At 36.2% G+C, this 23,914-nt stretch overlaps 1 protein-coding gene across 15 annotated transcripts in view; it reads right to left on the bottom strand.

Annotated features, from left to right (window-relative positions):
- Positions 1–23,914, bottom strand: part of TANK (TRAF family member associated NFKB activator) — a 96,540-nt gene that overhangs the window by 18,926 nt on the left and 53,700 nt on the right. For 2 of the 15 annotated variants that reach the window (XM_085001234.1, XM_085001232.1), the window contains exons 3-6: positions 20,279–20,760; positions 18,989–19,098; positions 16,712–16,820; positions 15,545–15,663 (exon numbers count right to left, since the gene is read on the bottom strand). Coding sequence is in view for 6 of the 15 variants with exons in the window: in XM_085001227.1 (XP_084857353.1) it covers positions 15,545–15,663; positions 16,712–16,820; positions 20,279–20,281 (231 nt within the window). In the remaining 9 variants the exon portion in view is untranslated. Of the gene's footprint in view, positions 1–15,544; positions 15,664–16,711; positions 16,824–18,988; positions 20,761–21,690; positions 21,804–23,914 lie in introns of all 15 variants that reach the window. The other 13 variants (XM_085001235.1, XM_085001231.1, XM_085001229.1 and 10 more) reach the window with 9 other exon arrangements.

Genomic DNA, 23,914 nt, shown 5'->3' with positions numbered 1-23,914 from the left:
CTCCTGAATTTATTTATTTTTGGCTTTTTAGGGCCACACATGTGGCATATAGAAGTTCCAAGGCTAGGGGGTCAAATCGGAGTTGTAGCTGCCAGCCTGCACCACAGCCACAGCAACGTCTCCCAGCCAGGTCTGCAACCTACACCACAGCTCACGGCAACGCCAGATCCTTAACCCATTGAGTGAGGCCGGGGATTGAACCCGTGTCCTTATGGATACTAGTCGGATTCATTACCACTGAGCCACAACGGGAACTCCCCTGGATTTATTTTCTTAATAGGAAGAAATATCTAATTGTAGGTATGACCTTATGCAAAATGGAAAAGTAACTTCAATGACCAATTAAAAAAAGTAAGGTTTCCCATACTTCCCTCACCCCTTCTCTGAACGCTACATTTAAGATGAAATGATCTGGGGAGTTCCCGTCAAGGCTCAGCGGAAACAAATCTGACTAGTATCCATGAGGGCTCAGGTTTGATCCCTGCCCTCACTCAGTGGGTTAAGGATCCAGCATTGCTGTGAGCTGTGGTGTAGGTCACATATGTGGCTGGCTCGGATCCCGAGTTGCTATGGCTGTGGCCGGCAGCTAGAGCTCCAATGCAACCCTAGCCTGAGAACCTCACTATGCCACATGTGCAGCCCTAAAAAGACAAAAAAAAAAAAAAAAAGAAAAAAAAAAAGAAATGGTTTGGGAAAACCCTTTTCATTTTCTACACTGATTTTATATCATTTCCATGGTGAACAGAAAATATCTTTATGAAAATAGCTGCTATTTAAGCTATTTGCATGTATTAATTATTTAATTTAATCTACATAGTCTTGTGAAACGACTACTTTTATTTTATTTTATCCTTCTTTATGGCCGCACCCACAGCATATGGAAATTTCCAGCCTAGTGACTGGATCAGAGCTGCAGCTGCTGGCCTACACCACAGCCACAGTAACACCAGATTCAAGCTGAGTCTGTGACCTACACCACAGGTCACGGCAATGCTGGATCTTTAACTCACTGAGTTAAGCCAGGGATCGAACCTGTGTCCTCATGGATACTAGTCTGGTTGTTACCGCTGAGCTACAACAGGACTCCAAGTACTTTGATTTTAAAGTTTGCTATATTAACTAAGGCTTTGGAGAGGTCAAGTATTTTGTCTACAGTTTAGTTGGTGGAGTAGCTGTGATTGGAACCCAAGCCTTACTGCCCCAGGCTCTTAAATTCTCAGGCACAGGTCTTGGCTGTGAGAGAAGTGAAGTAGTAAGGTTATCTAGCATGGTGTGGTAGATAAAGAAGGGTAACATTTACATAGTGCACTGATGCAAACTATTTTAAGATTCTAAAACCTGTCATACAATGAATATATTTCTCAGTAAGGCATATTTATAAGCCAAGTTTTGATGTTTAAATATTGCCTGGGGGAAAAAACCTTTGGTAAAGCCTTTTTTGTGCTCAAGAATGTCCAAGAAGAATTTTACACCCCCAAATCACCTAGGTAGATGTACTCAAGTTCTGTCAAACAAGCTTACTTGTTCGCAGTGGCAATTTGGCAACGTTTCTTAACCAAAATTTCATAGTTTTAAGTATTTCTCAAACTTGTTATTAAATGTTAACCATTTGACAAAGCATGACCATGGATACCCCACTCTTAACTCTATCCTCTCAAAACCTTAATCCTCTTCTTGCTTCCTTAACTACTTCCTACTAGATGATTGGGCATAGATAAAGTAGCTGATTTAAAATCATTGTCTGATAATATCTGCATCATCTAAGGATTGGTATCTGTTCTCTTGAAACTGGGTCACATTTTCTTGACTTGCCAAATATGAATAATTTTGGGTTGTACCCCAAATACTATGAATTTTATGCTGGGGAGTCATTATGTTACATGGTGCCAAAGGGTGGTGATATTTTTGTTTTTGCAGGCAATTAAGTTGGTTAAACTCAGTCTAAAAACTGTCACTCATTTGAAGAACAGCAATTCAGATCTCAGTTCACTCTCTGATGCCTTAGCTGCAAACAACTTTCAGTTTGCCCGTACATCATTGGGTTTTGGGAGAGCCAGAGACTTGGGCTGAGCTTATACACAAAACTTCGAGCTCTCTTCCTCTGGCTCTCTCCTCTCTAGGGCTCTTTCCTTCACTCTACAGCAATCACGGTTATCCTGGGCTCATTTTCCTTCCTGGTTCTTCCAGCCAGAATGGTGGAGGGCTTTCAAGTGGAATTTCAGTCACTGCAACTGTGGCCACCCTCAGGACAAAACCACAGAAAACTGAGATACCCACTGAGCCAATTACATGCTCTACCTTTTGACGACTCTTCAAAATATGCAAAGTTAATATCCAAAGTCCTCAGGTGGTTGTTCTTTTTTGTTGTTGTTGTTGTTATGTCATACAGTTATTACTGTTATTTGTAGAGGATGGTTTGTTCAGTACTCATTCCTCTGTAACAGAAGCTGAACTTCCAAACTGTTTTTTTTTTTTTTTAATCCCTCCATTCTCCTGAGGGTTCACCATGATTTTCCAGAGATGTCTTAATCACCAATCCAATGACTTTTTCTAAAGCTTGCCTTCTGCTTAATGCTCATTTGACAACATTTCACATTAGTGAAGAGCTCTTCCTTCTTGAGACATTTTTTGGCTACCAGTATAATATTTAGGTTTTCTTTTTAAGTTTTGCTATTTTCATTGGTCCTGGTTCTTTTTGGATCAAAAATGAGGGCTTTCTCTCAGATTCAGACACTGTTCTTCCTCATTATACACGTTTCTTATTATTCATTCTTAGGTTAAGGCTTTTGAGTATTCATTTCCTAAAGTTTGTATCTTTAGCCTCACTCTCTCTTGAGAGCCACTCTTAATTCTCTTTCAATCCAATATATTTTTACTTGTTTCATTCGCTATTGCAGAGCACTAAGTTTTAAAAGACAACATAATCACCTTTTCCTCAAATCTGATACACACTGGTAATCTTCATTTTCCTTTATTAATGTAAGGCCATTCTCCTTAGCATCAAAAAATCTTAGGGAAAGATAAAACCTTAAAGAATCTGAGATTAGGCTTTCCTGGAATAGTAAAATTCAAAACAAAAATGGGGGGTCTGATAAAGGGCTATTAACTTTTTACTTTGCCAAGAAAAACAGTAAATAAAAATAACTATAAAGATCTATTATCTTCATGTAAAAAAGAAATGGACATTTATCAAAAAAAAAGGGAGAGCTTTAGATTCAGCTTTATAAAGAAGTTTTCACTTTGTCCTCAGGCCAAGATGAGAAACAAGACTTAGGGACAAGAATAGAGATTCTGAGGCTGCAGCATGAAAAGAGGAGGAGAGAATGTTCAAGCAGCAGCATCAAGAAGGAAAGCAAGATTTACTGTGGCCATTGGCCATTCAGCCGCAATACATTCCAGATGACACTTTCAGGGAATCTGGACAATTCATTATCTGGATGCAATGTAGACAGGAACATGCTAATCTTAATGTTAAATAGTGAAGGGCTATTGGGGATAGAAATAATAGTGGGTAAAATCCATCAAATATGGAATAAAAACCACACCACTATTGATAAACACAATGGGAGAGAGAAAACAAAAGCTATCCAAACAAAAGCTATTGGAATTATTTGGTTTTCCAAAAGGAACTTAGTGGAGAAAAAAAAAATCACAAGTTAATGACTTATAGAATGCCTGGGAACTACTTTATGATAGTTTTATTAGGATTCTAGAATCTATCTATCTACCTGACTTAATGTATCAAGTGTATGGAAAGAAGTCTTAATTGGCAAAGAAAAGAATATCTTTCAGGGAAAAAGAGGGCTTTCATAACATGGTAAGAGTGCCTTAAGCAAGCAATGAAGACATTGAGAGAGCATAACACTTTAGGTGCAAATGAAAAATCAGGTGAGTCTTTTCCATCTCTCCCCCATCGAATTCTAGCAATATCTTAAAGGGGAATATTCAATAAGAGTTATAAAATACAATATTGGGGAAAGTGCTAGCTAGTGATTCTGTAGTAAAATGAAGTAAGAAGTTTTCTAACTGTTGACTTTGGATCCTATAAGACATTCTTGTGCCTTTAAAAATTATACAGAATACCTAGTATGCAGCATTTCAGAGGTCTAGGGTTCTGTGGAACAACTCAAGAAATACATCAGGCACCACACTATCTTTTAACAGGTTAGAGTCAAAACTCAGTTTGCTCTAGACTTAATACAGTAAGTATGGACAGGTAACCAGAAGCAATTTACAGGTATAATGATTCAGAGTATAAAGATGTAAAACAATTACTCAGTAAATGTGAAAGGGACTGATGAGCAAGCAATATGATCTCCATGCACAAATAAGGGTAACTGTGGACTTGCTAAAGTATTCTTAGGGCATGACATTTTTTCAGTAGGATGAAAAGTAAGTAACTTACTGAGAAAAAAGGTAACATGGGAGTTCCCTTTGTGGTACAGCGGAAATAAATCCAACTAAGAACCATGAGGATGAGGGTTTGATCCCTAGCTTCACTGAGTTCGCTCAGTGGGTTAAGGATCTAGCATTGCTGTGAGCTGTGGTGTGGGTCACAGACGCAGCTTGGATCTGGCGTTGCTGTGACTGTGGTGTAGGCCGGCAGCTGTAGCTCCAAATCGACCCCTAGCCTGGGAATCTCCATATGATGTGGGTGTGGACCTAAAAAGTGGAAAAAAAGAAAAAAAAAAAAGAAAAAAGAAAAAAGGCAACATGATTTTTTAATGGAAATATAATCTGGTAAAACCAGTGGTTATCAAAATATAGTCTAAGTTCACTGGGGGTCTTGAGAGCCCTTCAAAGGATTCACTGCTAGTATAGAGGACCTGCATGGGCCCTGAGTATCCCTGCACATTTTCACTGTGCATGTCAAGAATGTAAGGAGATCCTGTTGTGGCACAGTGGAAACGAATCTGACTAGTATCCATGAGGATCCTGGTTGGATCCCTGGCCTTCCTTAGTGGGTTAAGGATCTGGCATTGCCATGAGCTGTGCTGTAGGTCGCAGACATGGCTCATATCCTGCGTTTCTGTGGGTGTGGTGTGGGCTGGTGGCTACAGCTCCGATTCAACCCCAAGCCTGGGAACCTCTATATACCATGGGTGTGGTCCTAAAAAGACAAAAAAAACCCCACCTAACCAAAACAAACAAACAAAAGAATGTAAGGCTCTGATTGTTATTTACCTGGGACATTTTTCAAGGTTGTGTTTGCAAAGGACAAACTTGAGGAATGAGGCAATATCTCCTTCTCAGCCAACAAGCAGGGTACTTACTGCTTGCTATAAAAATGGTAGGTTTCCCAAACTTAATGTTCCTCTCCTTTAATGCAACCCATTGCATGTGCAGGTGTCCATCTGTGTGTCTACCTTGTGCCCGCTACCACAGAATCAATGCAAATATAATGCTATAGCTGCTTGCTGTTCTAAAAGTAATAAAGACCATTTTTCTCTGATCCAGGAGTTTTGAATCTTCTTCCAGCATCCATGAAATAGCAACCGGTTAACTAATTAGCTTGTAGGTAGAGTAAAATCAAATCCAAGACCCTGAAATTCATGGGGTCAACAACTGTGACAATAGTATTAGATATTATTTGCCTTTCTTAAAATTGTGCTGGCATTTATACTGATGGTACAAAAGCAATGGTGAGTAAAACTCCTGGTACCTGAGTATGACCAAGGCCATGATACTAAACTGTAGTCATTATATTTTTCAATGCCATGTACTCAGTAAAAAAAGAAGCCAGTTTCACCTAAGAATGTCTCTTTTAAAATTATAGTTGATTTACAATGTTCTGTCAATTTCTGCTGTACAGCAAAGTGACCCGGTTATACACATATATACACACAAAGAATGTCTTTTAAGACACAGTAAAAATTAATAACTTTATTGAAGTCTGAGCCCAAGTTACCATTTTTAATATTCTGTGTGACAAAAATGGGAAGTATACACAAGGACTTCTGTTTCATACTAAAGTACAGGGTTGTCTTGGGAAAAAGTACTTGTGCAATGTTTGAGCTGCAAGCTGAACTAGCCACTTTTTAAATGGAATGCCATTTTTACTTGAAAGAATGACTATTATGCAAGCTATGGTTATTCAGATGTTTCCTAAAAAGCAAATGAAGCTAGTTTCCTACTTTAAGGAAAACAAGATTTGCTGTCCATGAAAAAATTTAAAATATTATATCATGAAATAAGTCAATATTTGGAAGATTTGCATAGTCCAGTGAATCAGCAGTTTCCAAGTGACCAATTTATAATGCTACAAAATCACACATATATTAAAGATACATTCAAAATACAATACAGGGAATGTTCTAATTTCATGCTTTTGCATGCAGCTGTCCAGTTTTCCCAGCACCACTTATTGAAGAGACTGTCTTTTCTTCATTATATATTCTTGCCTCTTTTGTCATAGATTAATTGACCACAGTTGCTTGTAACACTATACATAAAAATATGGATTAAAGACATAAATGTAAGACCAGGTACTATAAAACTTGAAAAAATAGGCCAACCACTTATTCTCTGACATAAACTGCAGCAATATCTTCTCAGACCCACTTCCTGGAGTAATGAAAATTAAAAAAAAATAAACAAATGGGACCTAATTAAACTTAAAAGTTTTTGCAGAGCAAAGGAAACCATAAACAAAACAAAAAGACAACCCAAAGAATGGAGAAAATATTTGCAAATGAAGTAACTCACAAAAGATTAATCTCCAAAATATATAAATACCTCCCACAGCTCAGTATTAAAAAAACAAACAACCCCATTAAAAAGTGGGCGGAAGATCTAAATAGACATTTCTCCAAAGAAATACGGATAGCCAAAAACCACTGTGAGGTACCACCTTACACCAGTCAGAATGGCCATCAGCAAAAAGCATACAAACAGGAGTTCCCGTCGTGGCGCAGTGGTTAACGAATCCGACTAGGAACCATGAGGTTGCGGGTTCGGTCCCTGCCCTTGCTCAGTGGGTTAACGATCCGGCGTTGCCGTGAGCTGTGGTGTAGATTGCAGACGCGGCTCGGATCCCGCGTTGCTGTGGCTCTGGTGTAGGCCGGTGGCTACAGCTCCGATTGGACCCCTAGCCTGGAAACCTCCATATGCCGTGGGAGCAGACCAAGAAATAGCAAAAAGACAAAAAATAAATAAATAAATAAATAAATAAATATCATTCATAAAAAAAAAAAAAAGCATACAAACAATAAATGCTGGAGAGAGTGTAGAGAAAAGGGAACCCCTTTACACTGTTGGTGGGAATGTAAATTGTTGCAACTACTATGGAAAACCATATGAAGGTTCCTCAAAAAAACTAAAAATAGAACTACCATATGATCCAGTAACCCCACTCCTGTGCATCTCTCCAGGGAAAACCATGATTTGAAAAGATATATGCACCCCAATGTTCACTGCAGCACTATATACAATAGCCAAGACAAGGAAGCAACCTAAGTGTTCATCAACAGAGGAATGGATAAAAATGTGATACATACAAACAATGAAATATTAGCCATAAAAAATGAAATAATGCCATTTGCAGCAACATGATGGACCTAGAAACTATCATACTATGTGAAGTGAGACAGTGAAAGACAAACATATGATACAACTTACATGTAGAATCTAAAAAAAATTATACAGATGAACTTATTTGCAGAATAGAATAGACTCACAGACTTTGAAAAACTTATGGTTATCAATGGGGACAGATGAGGGGGTGGGAGGGATGGACTGAGGGCTTGGCACTGGCATATGCACAGAGATATATGTAATGATTGACCAAAGGGGACCTGCTATACAGCACAGAGAACTCTACCCAGTATTCTGTGACAATCTAAGTGGGAAAAGAATCTGAGAGAGAATGGACATATGTATATGTATGACTGGGTCACTTTGTTGTACAGTAGAAATTATCACAACCTTGTAAATAAACTATACCTCAATAAAACAAACAAACAAAAAAAACAACAAAATATAAGACAGATCAATGGTTTTTAACATAGAAAAAAGTTCATTGGTTTCAGCTTTTATACTGCAACTAACATTAAGAAACTACCACTTGCCAAGTTTGAGTGTAGTATCAAAAAAGACTATCCACAGTTTATAAAAATGTTATTAGGGAGTTCCCATTGTGGCTCAGTGGTTAACGAATCCAACTAGGAACCATGAGGTTGCGGGTTTGATCCCTGGCCTTGCTCAGTGGGTTAAGGATCTGGCGCTGCCGTGAGCTGTTATGTGGTTGCAGATGTGGCTTGGATCCCGAGTTGCTGTGGCTGCGGCGCAGGCCAGCGGCTATAGCTCCAATTAGACCCCCAGCCTGGGAACCTCCATATGCCGAGGGAGCAGCCTTTGGAAAAGGCAAAAAGACAAAAAAAAAAAAAAAAAAAAAAAAGAAAGTTATTAAAATACTCACTCTTATCTGTGTGTTCATATAATTCAACAAGAACAAAAAACTTCACACAAAATACCCCAAAGCCACCAACCACAACATATCACAAGAAGCATTTTTAACTCTGAAAAACAAGTATCTTCAAAACAGATTTTGAGAACTTTTAGGATGATACATTATACCATATTAAGAAAAGAAATAATACTGTTTTGGAGGGCTAGATCCAACTTACTGAAATCGAAAAAACAGCCTTTATGCCTTGATCAAGAAAAATCAGGGCTGCAGAGAACATTCTAACTCAATTTTTGTGACTGCATCCCTGGGCCAGAGATTGCCAAACCCATGCCGCAGCTGTGACCTGTGCCACAGCTGCATCAATGCCAGATCCTTAACCCACTATACCAACAAGGGGAAGATCCTATATTCTTTATCTATGCATAAAATGATAACTAGGATTTCATTTTGTTGTAATTAGGACTTCACATTGTCTTAAAATGCTTGCTAATTGCTTTGGGTCTCCAAATCTGTTTCCCCAACCAGACTGTAGCTCCTTAAAGGGGGAAGATCTTGTCTTGTCTTTTTTTTTTTTTTTTTTTTTTTTTTTCTTTTATTCCTATCGAGGACTAGCAAGACTGGGCAAATAGAAGGAGTTCAATAAATACTTCTTGTCTAAGTGACTGACAAGTGAATTTTTACACATCAGCTTTCTTCAAACATGTCAGAGGTTCTATATTTACTTGCAACTGCCAGGTACAGCACATCTTATTTCCTTAATGTTAGCACTGATGGCAGCTCCACAGCTCCATCACTGTTTTACTATTCTAAACCTAAAAAAAATCTTTCCTTCTCCTCAAGGTTACCATGTTATCTGCTGATCTAATCACAATGATAGCTACATTAGAAATATGCCAAGTGCCTGGCATCTGTCAGTAACAACTGAATTCTTTGTATTTTTAAACTTTTGCTTAAAGCATGTAACTCAGATGAAAAAAGACATGTGTAAAGAATAAATTATAGGAATTCCCTGGTGGGCCTAGCAGTTAAGGCTCTGGCATTGTGACAGCTCAGGTCATTGCTGTGGCACAGGTTTGATCCCTGACTTGGGAACTTCCACATTATGCAGGTGCAGCAAAAAGAAAAAAAAATTATATATATGTATACATATACATAATCAGAAATAAAGGATAAAAACAGCTCTTTGTACACATAAACACATGGTCTCTAAACAGTTAAAAGTTCGAATAAACTCATATAATATTTACTTTGCATCTTGGATCCTAGAATCTGAAATAACTTTACAATATTCAATGAGGCCTATTTTGGTTATTAAATCAGTTAGAGGGCAGTTCAGAGTTACTGAATGAATGAGTGAAGAAAATTTACCAATATCACTAAACTCTTATGTATTCTATATTATTGCTTTCTACATATTTTATGTCAAAACACTCTACACCTTTGTTGTAACTTCCACAACAACAAAAAGTGGGATAGAAAGATGAGGAAAAAAATTTTCATCTAACCCTAGTCACCTAGGATAGCATTTAATTTGGCAAGTGAAGTGCTTCCCAGAAGCAGTATTATAAAAAAAATCTTGTTTTCAAGATCATAAAAATGACCCAGTATATTACAATCCCAGCTTTTTTAAAAAAGTGAATTAAACAATGCCAATTTGTATTTATATTAAAATACAAAATTTGTTAAATAATAACTGCTATCATGACATTAAGTAATAACTGCTATCATGACATACGTTACTATGTCTGACAATGGTGTCTTGAACATGAGATAGTAGTTTTTGCCAAGAACCAGTGTGTGCATTTTTGTTATTTGATTTCTTATATACAAATATTTTTAATTTTTAAAATTGGTTATAAAAAAGAGTAAGTAATAACATGCAACAGTTTCTTGGTTCTCTAAAGCACTGCTCATTGTGGGTTAAAGGATCTGGAATAGGTCACAGCTGTGGCTTGGATTCAGTCCCTGGTCTGGGAACTTCCATGTGCAATAAGTGAGGCCATAAAAAAAAATTAAATTAAAAAAAAAAGCACTGCTCCGTTAATATCCTCTGGAAAGTCTATATTCATATTAGAATTGTTGAAATTATTCTCAAGATAATTAGCTATGATATTTATTTCATCTGCAATTAATACTAACAGGATTTTTTGGTACTCTCCTCTGTACACCACAATCTACAATCCTTATAATGCTTTAAAAATATGCCTACGAAATCTCTGATAGTCTTCGAGAGCTTATTTTCTTGTCTCTGGAGCATTCAGTGACTTGTTTCCAATGTACAGATGAAGTAGAAGCAAAGGTATGTGATTTTTATTTTTTATTTATTTTATTTTATTTTTGTCTTCTTTTTTTTTTTGCCTTTTCTAGGGCCGCTCTCGAGGCACATGGAGATTCCCAGGCTAAGGGTCTAATCGGAGCCATAGCCACCAGCCTACGCCAGAGCCACAGTAACTCAGGATCTGAGCCGCATCTGCAACCTACACCACAGCTCACGGCAACACCAGATCCACAACCCACTGAGCAAGGCCAGGGATCGAACCGGCAACCTCATGGTTCCTAGTCGGATTCATTAACCACTGCACCATGACAGTAACTCCAGGTATGTGATTTTTTAGGGACTAGACTAGAAAGCACTGTGGCTCCCTCCTTGGATCTCTTACTTTCTTACTCAGAGGAAGATAGGTGGTACATTGTGAGGAGAGCCCATTTGGTGAGGTCTCCTGCCAACAACCATCTTGGAAGTGGATCTTCCAACCACAGTCAAGCCTTCAAATGACTGAAAGCCCTGGCCCGCACATCCTGACTTCGATCACATGAGATCCCAAGCAGAACCACCCAGCTAAGTCACTCCTGAATTTCTGACTCATAAAAGGTAAGATGATAAATAGTTTTGCTAAGTATTGGAGTAAATTTGGGGTCCTTTGTTATATGACAGATAATACAATGAGTCCTATCTCATCAAGAATGTGCAAACTACTCGAGAGTTCCCATCATGGTGCAGCGGAAATGAATCTGACTAGGAACAATGAGGTTGCGGGTTCAATCCCTGGCATCTCTCAGTGGGTTAAGGATCTGGTGTTACCGTTAGCTATGGTGTAAGTCGAAAATGCAGCTTGGCTCTGGCATTGCCGTGGCTGTGGTGTAGGCCAGCACCTGTAGCTCCGATAAGACTCCTAGCCTGGGAACCTCCATATGTCACTGGTGCGGCCCTAAAAGGACAGGAAAAAAAAAAAAAAAAAAAAAAAAGAATGTGCAAACTGCTGTGGTGTACAGGAGGTAAAACTCAGGTATTCCATTAAACTGAGTACTTCTCCTCTAATGTCTCTAACCTACAAACAGTACTAAGGATTCATTTAGTGATACAACTTCTGCTATCCTGACTTCTCTATGTCCTTTTAGAAATCAAAGGACTTTTTCTATTCTTTTTTTTTTTTTTTTTTAGGTCTTTTTCGGGCCATATTCATAGCATATGGAGGTTCCCAGGCTAGGGGTTGAATCAGAGCTACCTACAGCTGCTGGCCTACACCACAGCTATAGCAATACCAGATCTGAGCTGCATCTGTGACCTACACCACAGCTCATGGCAATGCTGAAATCAAAGGACTCTTAACATACTCTTTGTGTAGGATTATCGTGAACAGAACTATAAATTTCATATTTCTCAAATATAATTTTCTAAAAGGACCTCTTTCCCTTCAACATACTCCTTTTCCCTCTACTCTGTGTCTCATTCTCCAAAGAAGCCATAGTTGTCATTTGATAGAATATTTAGGGGTCTTTCCCTTCTCAAATAATCTAACCAAGTCCTAAATGAGATAGTTTAAAAGAAATCTTCAAACTACCCACTAAACAGGAGGAGAAAAGGAATATAAGTGGTTAGTAGCAGTTTTCTAGCGTATACATGCATGTCTTGTGTATACATGCATGCTTTTACAAAACTGCAACCAATATGAAATTTTTTTTTTCATTTTGGAAAAACCTTAATATATCCACATCATTCAAAATTCTTAAGAAAAGGATTTCACTTGTATTAGCTAAAAGTGAATTTAATTATAACTTAATGAGCACAGATCAACATATATGCCAATGGAAAATATTTTAATTTCAACCAGCCAGTAGTTTTCTAAATTAGGCCTAATTTTTTACAATGAATATACAGCCAGCTCTTAAATATTCAATAAATCCAATTTATCCATTCTTTTAGAAGATATTTCTTCTTCTCTTTAATTTTTTTATGTCTAGTGCTCATTAGCATTTTGGCTTTAGATATATATGGTAAGACAAAAAAGCTGAAATATAAGACTGTTAATTAATTTGTTGTTGTCTTTAGTTCTTTTAGGGCCACACCTGTGGTATATGGAGGTTCCCAGGCTAGGGGTCCAACTGGAGCTGTAGCTGCTGGCCTACGCCAAGGCCACAGCAATGCCAGATCCGAGCCGCATCCACACAGCTCACGGCAACGCCGGATCCCCAACCCACTGGGTAAGGCCAGGGATCGAACCTGCAACCTCATGGTTCCTACCCAGATTCGTTAACCACTGAGCCATGACGGGAACTCCTTAATTTTTATTATAGTACAAGAAGACTGAGTTGATGAGCTATTCAAAGTATTAAATATGTACCTGTTAAATAAGTCTTTCCCCATTAGTAAAGATAGAGAACTCGTTGAGTTTATTTTATGTATTTATTTTTTTGCTTTTGAGGGCTGCGCCCATGGCATATGGAAGTCCTCAGGCTAGGGGGTGAATCAGAGCTACAGCTGCCGGCTTACCCCACAGCCACAGTAATGCAGGATTCGAGCTGCCTCTGTGACCTATACCACAGCTCATGGCAACACAGGATCCCTGACCCACTGAGCAAGGCCAGGGATTGAACCTGCATCTTCATGGATACTAGTCGGATTAGATTCCTCTGTGCTACACGGGAACTTCTCGCTGAGTTTAGATTTATTTTTTACTTGGAGCTTTATATATTTTTTCTTAGCCTTCCATGAAATAATAATTGATGCAACATTATTAATTTTTTGGAAATAAGCCATCTTTGACATGATTTCTGTTATTTACACTAAATTTCAGCCCAGGTACTCAAATATATATTTTAGAGATATAGACATCTTATAAAATTAAAGCAAATGTAATTTAAAAAAGAATTCTGTTGAAGGTTCCCTTTGAACACTAATTGACAAACTCTAAACTTTTCAAAAATAACAAATTATCAAAGTTTAGAATAATCTAAATTATTAACATACCTAAAGCCTTTCACGTCATCCCTTTTGTTCTAATCAAGGTTGCTATTTTCAAAAATACCTATGATTCTGAGATGGAGATATTTTATTATCTTCAAATAGATGTTATAATTGGAATAAATAATTTTGACTAAAAATTAATGGTAAATAATGAAATTTAGAAGTCACTGAAAAAAAAACAAGAAGTCACTGAAACAGGAAAATGGGCTGCAAATATTTGCATAAGCACTAAATTTATGTCAGCATTTTATAGTTCAATCATTTTTAAATTTACTATAATAGGCTCAAATATGAAATTCTAAGTCGGAATCACTGTTTCTGAATCTTGTCTTTTGCAAATAAACCTAAACATGTTCCAGTGGTGTGGTTTCTTGTGTTTATTAACATTTTTGGATAAATGGAAATTGGAGTAAGGGTGAAGAGAGCTGAATAGTCAAATAAAAAACCAATTTAATTCTGAATAAAGAATAGGAACTGGGAGATACTGTAGGGAATTTTCCATTTCTTAAATTTTTATTTATGGGGAAAGTGTCAAAACTGAATTTCTCAGGATTTCCCTTGTGGCTCAGAGGGTCAAGGATCCAGTGTTGTCACTGTTGCAGCTTGGGTTGCTGCTATGGCTCAGGTTCTGATCCCTGGCCCAGAAACTTCCACATGCTGTGGTGTGGACAAAGAGAAAAAAAAAGAAAAAGAGAACTTCTTCTCTGAATTTCTCAGATTTGATATTAAATAAAAACAAGTTAAGATAGTATTAGTTATGGGACTGGTAACTGAATAACCTTGACACACAAAGTTAAAATCTCCTACCTTATTTAGAGGGAAATGAAATATTACATGCTTCACATAATTGTCTTGTGTATGTTGAGTCCTCATTTGCTAGAAGACCTTATTTTATGCAAAAGCCGTTTCATCCCACAAAAACCCAACTCGTCTCATTAAAAAATTCATTTTTACATATAAAATTTCAATGATTCAGAAAAACATGGAGAATAATGTGTCTATATATCCACCACTCTGATTTAACAAGCATTACAATTTTGCCGTATTTGGTTCAGAACTTTTCTTTCAAAACCGGAAAGTTACAGATACAACTGAAACTCTTATTCTTTTCCCAGAATCACAGTCTCTTCCCCTCAACTTAATTTTTCTAATGAACATCCCTGCATGTTTCTATACTTTTAACTCCATATTTATGTTTTTATAAATGATGTCATAATGTTTTATATGTTTAAAAATCTGCATACATTTCCCCATTTTATCATTTTGTAATTTCTATTTTTTTATTCAACACTTTTTGAAATTTAGGTATATTAATATTCCTAAAATATTTAACTGTAAAAATGTACCACTCTGCTACTGATGTTTAGGTTGTTTCTGACCAACGTAGCATGAACATCCTTGAACATGTCTCTCTACAGATATAAAATATTCCTTTCCATATTGCTTCAATGAAGACTTCTGCTTGAACTAGTTAAATAGATTTTGTTTTTTAATTCAGCATAGGCAAATAAAAAAACTAGAATATTACTTTCTAGCTCAGTATCATCTGTGTCTTACTATTTAACTTATTTAAGCCTTTATTTTACTTGGAAATAATGCTTCAAAGATATTTAGGAACACGCAAGTCACTTTATATATATAGGATTTCTGTTTAGAATTCTAGTGGGGTGTGTACTTTAAGAAAATAAAATGAGCAAGATGTGCTACGTATGGGCACTCAAATTTTGCTTTTTTGCAAAAGCAGTGTTAGGACTGAAAAGAATCTTATCCACTTTTCCCCTTGTTCCTGCCCATCCCAACTGTGATAGAATACTGACTAAATAATTCAATAAGTCTGTGGAACCTAATTCTCATTTATCTCCATTAGAGAATAAACCGGCAGCGCAGTCTACCTTTGATTCTTTTTCTCTTGGTATTCCTGATTTTACTTTATCATGTGGCTGATCAAGAGTCAAATTATTCTTCCTTGCTTCACTGTCTTCAAACAGGGGAACACAACCATAACTGTTATCTGAAAGACAAAAACCTCATGGACATAAGTGGAAAATTCTTGTTTTTGGTACCACCTGGAAAAGTAAAGAGAACACAAATCCAAACACCTAGTTTTAAAGAGCAGTGATTTTTAAACTGCTAAGTTTTAAAAATTCTTTAGATAATAGTTTCTTTGACAATTTAGATTTGCTCATTTAGATTACGGCATATTTGCTTCATATTTTTCTACTTTCATTCCCACTAAACATACAAAACCCCTACTCTTCCAATATCAGTAGTATATAAAATACGTAAAATTTAGAACACTGGAAGTATGCTCTTTGTAGCTTATCACCAGCAACAGCAATTAGACTTTTATTTAAGTCATATTTCCAGGTAAGCATTTCTTGTTTAAGAAAATTATTTGCATAAGTACTCCCTGATTATAGAAAACTTAGAAAATACAGTCATGTCAAGAAAAACGAAAATTAAAAGCTACTCACAATTTTTATCATCTATGAATTATTCTTGTTGACACTTTGGTTTATATTTTATCAGAAACTTTCTTTTCCAATGTATACAAATTCACATAAGAATCATCTTTTGTTAGGAAGTGAACACCTATTATCATCACTTTTTTTGGATACTTACCTGTTGTTCACTATATGAATGACTATAACTGAACATTTATTTCTAGTTTTCCATTATTAGAAATTATACTGTGATGAGCATCCTTACATACATGTCTTTGAGTACTTAAAGAAATATTTTACGATGCATTCTTAGAATTTGAATTTTTGGTTTAAAAGGTAATAGGAATTTTAAAAGCCTTTTCTATTTATTAGCAAAGTGTTGACTAAGAAGTTTTATCAACTTCGAGTTCCACCATATAGTATATGTGATTGTCCATTTTGCCATTTCCTTCAAGTGTTCATTTCTTAAATAAACATACTATGTAACTGTACTACAGTTATTAAAATATCAGTACTAGTGAGAAATAATAGAGAAATAAAACAGAAAAACTTGACTTCCATATTTTTCTTCTCCAAGAGGTTTAAGAAATACATAAAAATTTAACATGAACATACCTCGACTAGAATTCACAAGAAGTAACTGTGATTTTAGCTTGTCAATAATAGTTTGTTGAAGTGACAGCTGTTCTTGTTGCTCACGTATTCTCTGCTCATAGTTCTCAGTCTGCTGACATAAAAACCAGTTAGCCTGATATTTACTGACAGACACGTAAATGTATTTACTGTCCATTAATAATTACATATAGATATGAGTTACCCCTATTACCATTTTCCAGGTACTGGAGCATTTATTTATGAACTGAAAATTATGATCCAGAAATGTATTTATAATCATTACAAACATTAAGTAATTTAAAACACTTAAAACACTGTAAGTGTTTTTTTTTGGCCGTGCTATGGCATGCAGAAGTTCCCAGGCCAGGGACTGAACCTGTGCCAAAGCCGTAAGCAGAGCCGCAGCAGTGATAACTCTGGATCCTTAACCCACTGAGCTATGAGGGAATTCCAACACCTAAAACACCATAAATTTTTAAAAATCATCTCAAAGACGTTTTAGTCACTAGAGTTCAATGTATGATTTCTTGGATAAAAATTGTAATTTAGAATTTAATCCTTAATGATGACCAAAAAAACCATGAATGATAAAATGGATGCTATATTATTTTATAAAGATACCCACTAACTTAAAGTTAAGATTTCATGTCTTTTAAATAAACATTTTTACAAAAACATGGTATTTTATTTTTTTTGGTTGTACCTGTAGCATGTGGAAGTTCCTGGGCCAGGGATAAAACCCATGCCACTGAAGCGACCCAAGCCGCTGTAGTGACAATGCTAGATCCTTAATCCACTGTGCCACAAGAGAACTCCCTAAATAAACATACCCTTGAATTTAGAGTACAAAAAAGTGAAGTAAGTAGCTATAACTAAAACACTATGAAAATCAAAGGAACAAGTACAAATTACAAAATTATACTGATCAGAAATTTCTAAGATTGAGTTTTAAGAAGTCAAGAGAACACACATTTAATTTCTAGTGGATATCTTAAATACCACGATTTCCCTTATATTTCTAATCCATTCATCTTGCTATTTTATTTCAATGGCTGTAAGAATTAAGCAATGATAGAAGGCACAAGCTTTTATCAGGGAATACAAATGTTGCAAACCTGCAATCTGAAAATGTTCCATTATGATTATCAAATTAGTACAAAGTCTTAAAAATATATTACCAAAAAATAATAGAGAATTCTTTACTGACTTCTATCACTAGAATAACAAGTTAATAAATAACTAAGTTGTAAATTCCTTGAAATATGAAATAGTGTCAATAATTTTGAAATGTGCTTCAGTAGATACTAAATATTTGATTTTGAATTGATTCTTAATGAGAGTTCAAAATTAGTAAACTCTATTATTTTCAGAGACCAATAAGCCTAAAGTTCTTTAAAAATTACATAGTTATTCCTAGTTTCCCAAAATAAATTAGCTTAAGAAATGGAAGCAAAATACACTTTCCCAAGTAAAAGGTAGAATCTAAGTATTATACTTAAAACATGAGTAACTGACAAAGCTGTTCAGTAACCCAAGTGGTATGTTGTCTTTGCATCTTGCCTGAGGGAAGTCTTATACAGATACTCCCACAGAATTCTGCAAAGTAACTTATACATTGGAGGTATTCAGTATGTGCTTATTGAAAAAAAAAAGACAAATAAAGAATCCAATTAAGAGAAAATCCAAGTAAATTTTATTGTTATGAATAGAAGAATGAATCTTGTGAATCCCTCTGTATCTATGTCCTATGACTAAGAGTCTCAGAACAGAAACGTAGATACCAAATTCCAGGCTAAGGCCAGGTTTCCCAGAATAAGATTTCTTATTCCTACATAAATTTATATCCAAGCCCCTAGAAAGACTGGGTACACTGACTGTTAGAAAGATTTAAGCCTCTAATGCAAATTCTGTAATACTTTAAATTTACTTGGCCATATAGAGCCATCAGGGCTCAGGGATCAGCACATACATTGATGTTACAGTCTGTTCTACTTCTGTGTATTTAGAACTTTTTCTAAAGAATTCAAAGTTTTTCATAAACATCAACCAATAATTACCCATTCTTTCACTATTTTTTGATAGGTATCTCTATCCAGCATTAAGTAACCAGTACAAAAAAATTTGATAAGTTAGAGACAGGCCCAGAGTAAATGTTTGTTGTTTAAGCCTCAGCCCATTCTCCATCTACTACTACTACTACTACACACACACACACACACACACACACACACACACACACACACACACACACACACACACACACACACATTTCCTCACCTTAATGAAAAACCAAATGGCCTATATTTCCTTTTGGAACCTACTCAGAAAGCCTCTGCCAGTTAATTTTCATCTTCTAGTTTCAGGCTTAAAAACATACTTGAGCACATCTGCATATAATGTATCATAATAAATGAATAATGCTGAAAAGTATTCATTATTGGAAAAAAAATCAACAGATCAACAACAATTTCAAGTTGAAGTTTTGAGCTATTTCTCAAGCCACTTAATAAAGTGGTTTACAAACTTAAGCAAATTCTGTAATACTTTAAAAACAAATACTCTTAGAAGTATAGCAGGGGAAATAGAATAGCAATGATCCATGTTCTTTTACCACTCTTTCCACATACTTACATTATATCAATTATAGCATTCTGGCCCAATTATTTATATGTATGATTTCCCTTTAGACTATGACCTCTTCAAGGGCAAAGACTATTTTCTCCTGGTCTCTCTGAAGTATATAGCAGAGCACCTGGCACATACTGAGATACTCAATAAATATCAGTTGACTAAATAAAACTAAGTTGTTAAGGAAATATAAGAGAAATAGGTATGTCTTCAGAAATGACCTGAAGGAATGGAGAAAAGGCTTTGCTTATATTTCTGTAAAGGAAATAAAAAAAGAGAAGTTGGTCAGTAAATGAAAAAGACAAAAGGAAAAGTTTCAGAAAAGGGATAAAAAAAAAAAAGGCAATGTCTGAAGATGTTTCTTCTTTTTGGGGAAAAAAGTGGAAGCTTACACCATCAGAAAAAAAGGTAGTAATTTGAGAAGAGAAAATACATACTCAGAAAATAGTATAAAGGTTTTGACCACAGGCTATGAGAGGGAAAGTCCAGAAGAGGATATCACATCATGCTGGGAAATAACCAGCAGAATTCAGTGTTTGGAAACCAGCAGAAACAAGAAGTTTTTTTTTTTTTCTTTTTATTAAATGATTTTGTTCATTGAACAGATGTTAATAAACTTATCTAAAAAAATCTTCTTAAAAGATCAGATAATTGTTGCACTGTCATAGTATTTTTGAAAAAAAACAAAACAAAACAATATAGTTACAAAGCAAGTACATTCCAGCACTACCAAAGACCCTACAAAACAGAAAAATCACTAACAACCACATTGAAAATGTACAACAGCAATGTCTTGTCAACACTTCTGTACAGAGCACAGACATGACAGCTAAAACAGACAGAAGAGAAGATGCTTTTGACAGCCAGTGTGTGTGAATGATTCTTTGAGTCAGATGGCAGCAACAAGTTACCAACTAGGAGATCTGCATGACAACTAACCATCCATCTGTATCAAACACCATCTGGCCAAGATGACTCTGGCTTCTGTGTATTTGACACTCCTTCCAATTCCAAAGACTAGCAAAACAAGTGGTCTACCAGCATCTAAAGAGGTAAACAGGTACTTAGGTACTTGTGCCATAATGTACTCTCTATTCTTTTTCAGTGTTCAGAAACAAAAGTTACAACAATAGTGATCAAATATAGTACACATTTTTAATTTACTAAAAATGGTTATTCATATACACTCTTGACTATCATAAATAAAGCAAAAAGCTTATCTTAAGAAATGTCCTTTTATCCAGGCAAAATTTCAATCCATCTTCAGATCTAAGGCAGCATATTCTCTATAATTTTGGACATACAGCTGTACAAGTTTTCACGGGTTTCATAAATATTAAAATGGAGTTCTATAAATTGATTTTTTTCCTATTGATGACACTGAAAATTCTCATTTTTCATATTTTCCAACCACTTATTTCCTAGATGGGGAAAAAAAAGGTTCAAGTGTCCTTAAGCCATCCATAATACTTTAAATAGGTCGAACACTATCTCTTCTCTTCCTCAAGAACTAATTCCAATATTCTGAAAATTACCATTCTTTTCCTCCAGATATAAAAAGAACAGAAATTTAGTAAATGTTGAATGGATTAAAAGAAACAGCCTTGGTTTAAAAACCTTTCAAACTGTTCCGAGATCACCAAAGAGTACAAAAGCTTTATTCAAGGATCTGCTTATCTACCATGAAAGCTCTCAATAGGAAGATCCACAGTTCATGAAGGAAGATAATTAAATAATAATTATCCCAATACACAACATTTTAGAAACAAACTGTCTTATGTTGAAACTTTGGTAAACTAAAAGTATCAACTTCAATTTTAGGTTAAAAAATGAGACTGTATAGGATTAGCAAATAGCTGGTTTACACAGCTCATTCCTAATCCACTCTCTGCTATATTCTCCAATAACTACTGAGTTATAAACCCTGTCCTCTCTCACCCTCTTGATACCAAGACTTATCTAAGAGATCTGAAATTTGACAGATTATCAATCTGATTATCTACTATTAGGTAACAGTGCTCTCACCAATTTCTCTGCATGCCAAATTGTAATCTACGACAAATTAATTTTATTTTACAAGCTTGTGTTTCAGACCTGATTAATTTACTCAGCTTCTTTGAGCCTTAGTTTCTTTCTCTTTGAAATGAAAATAGTATTTACTTGAAGGATTAAAGGAGATGGCATGTATAAAATATATGGCACATAGTAAGCTCTTTGCAAATGTTAGTTCCTTTCCTTTGATAATGAACAAGGTTTCTACATCATATCTATTACCACAGCATATAGTGCATACATTCATTACCTAAAGCTCTGATTACCACTGCACAGAGGCAGTTTGTCACCAGACTTACCACACATTCGCCTCATGCTCTAAACCAGTCCTTCTTCTAGTTCATTATAATTGAGGACTCAGAAGTTTCTTTTTGAGAAATCAGTGTGGTACCTTCATTGAATCAAAAACATTCTGTCAAGCAAAAAAAACAACAAAAAAATCTAGTTGTTCAAAGTTTACGAAGAGAAAAAATGATTAAGAAACAAAATGGTTGTTAAAATTATAAAAGTAGCACGTTTACTGAAAATAGTGCAAAAACCAACAAAATATCCACCATCACCACCATAACAAAACCCAAGACATGTACAAAGTAAAGAGCGACAGTCTTTTGCTTTGTTCTGTACTCCATTCCTCCTTAGAGGTTACTACTGACACTTTGGTATTTGCCCTTTCAAATTTTGTGTACATGAATATGTATCTTTAAAACTGTGAACTGTTCTGCAACCAAATTTTTCAACACATTATCATCATATGATCATTTCACTTGACTACTTAACTACACACCAGACTCAAAGAGCTTTATTTTCACTATCTAACTTAATACTTCTGAGGTTATTCTTCACATTTGATAGATAAGAAAAGTGAGGCACAAAGAGTTATGAAATAACCTGCTCAAGATTTCTCAGTAGGTAGTAGAGCTGGGATTTGAATCCGAGTTTGCCTGACCACAACGCTCAAGCCCCTAAATAACCACCAGTCATCATGTGAGTCTATCTAGCTCTACCAAGCTTCTCTTTTTGCTATACACTCTTCCCTTAGGCAATCTCACCGCCAGTGGTTGGTTATTTGCCAGTCTCTTAAATTCTCCTCCTAGCAGAACTCTTCTTTGAACTCTATTTCTATGTGGCCAAGTGCTATCGAAAAACATTTCAAGTTTTACTTTCTCAGAACTCATGATCGCCCCTCAACTAACATCCTGCCCTCAGCCCCCTGCTACCTTTACAAATCAGATCCTTTTCTTGAATGCCTTTTCTGAGTATATGGCACCACTATGTATCTAGAAAGCTATAACCACCCTTAATATCTACTAGTTCTATTGCCAATCAATCATCATGTCAAATTTTAATCTTAAATACTCTCGCAGTTCCCATTGTGGCACAGCGGAAATGAATCTGACTAGTAACCATGAGGTTGCGGGTTCAATCCCTGGCCTTGCTCAGTAGGTTAAGGATCCATCGCTGCCGTGAGCTGTGGTGGAGGTCACAGATGTGGCTCAGATCCTGCATTGCTGTAGCTGTGGGGTAGGCTGGCAGCTGCAGCTCTGATTTGACCCCCTAGCCTGGGAACCTCCATGTGCTGTGGGTGCGGCCCTAAAAAAAAAAAGCGAAAAAATAATTGACCTTTAGAAATTCTGGACTACATCATTAAAAGGAAACTGTCTGCTCTTCCCCACTTCTCTCTCTCTTCTTACTGGCAGGGAAATGATAACAAACAGAGCAGCCACTGTGATTTCATATTTAAGGATACGAAATCCATGGTCAAGCAATTTTTTTCAAATCATAGTTCTACAACTTATTAGTGGTGTGGTTGTGGGCAAGTCACTTCACCTCTCTGCACTTCAGTTTCCTCATCTGGAAAGTTCCTCATCTTCTTCATAAGATCTATACAATTATTAAATCAGATGACTGTAAAGCACTTCTGCAAACATAAGCCTCAATAAATCTTAGTGACGATGATGATGGTGAAGACAAAGACATTAAAAAAAAATTTAGGAGTTCTTGTCATGGCGCAGCGGAAAGGAATTTGACTAGGAACCATGAGCATGGGGGCTGGATCCCTGGCATCGCTCAGTGGGTTAATGATCCAGTGCTGCCATGAGCTGTGGTGTAGGTTACAGACACGGCTTGGATCTGGCATGGCTGTGGCTATGGCATAGGCCGGCAGCTGTAGCTTAGATTAGACCCCTAACCTGGGGACCTCCACAAGCCGCGGGTGTGGCCCTAAAAAGCAAAAACAAACAAAAACCTGGAGTTTCAGTCTTGGCATAGTGGGTTAAAAATCCAAATGCAGCAGCTTGGGTCACTGCAAAGCTGTGAGTTTAACCCCAGTGCAATCAGTTAAAAGGATCCAGAATTACCGCAGCTGCAGCGTAGGTCTCAGCCGCGGCTTGGATTCAATCTCTAGCCCAGGAACTTCCATATGCTGTGGGTGAGGTCGTAAAATTAAAAAAAAAAAAAAAAAAAAAGCTTTTTTCAAATGAGCACAACTCCATTTCTTCCTTCCTTTCTTTTTCTTTTTTTCCA

The sequence above is a fragment of the Sus scrofa genome, chromosome 15 (assembly GCF_054392235.1).
Source record: "Sus scrofa isolate SSC_HxYL_T2T_F1_AM1 chromosome 15, Sscrofa_HxYL_maternal_Yorkshire_Landrace_v2.0, whole genome shotgun sequence".
Lineage (NCBI taxonomy): Eukaryota > Metazoa > Chordata > Mammalia > Artiodactyla > Suidae > Sus > Sus scrofa.
The sequence above is the reverse complement of the archived record's forward strand: the minus strand, read 5'-3'. Positions and strand labels throughout refer to the sequence as shown.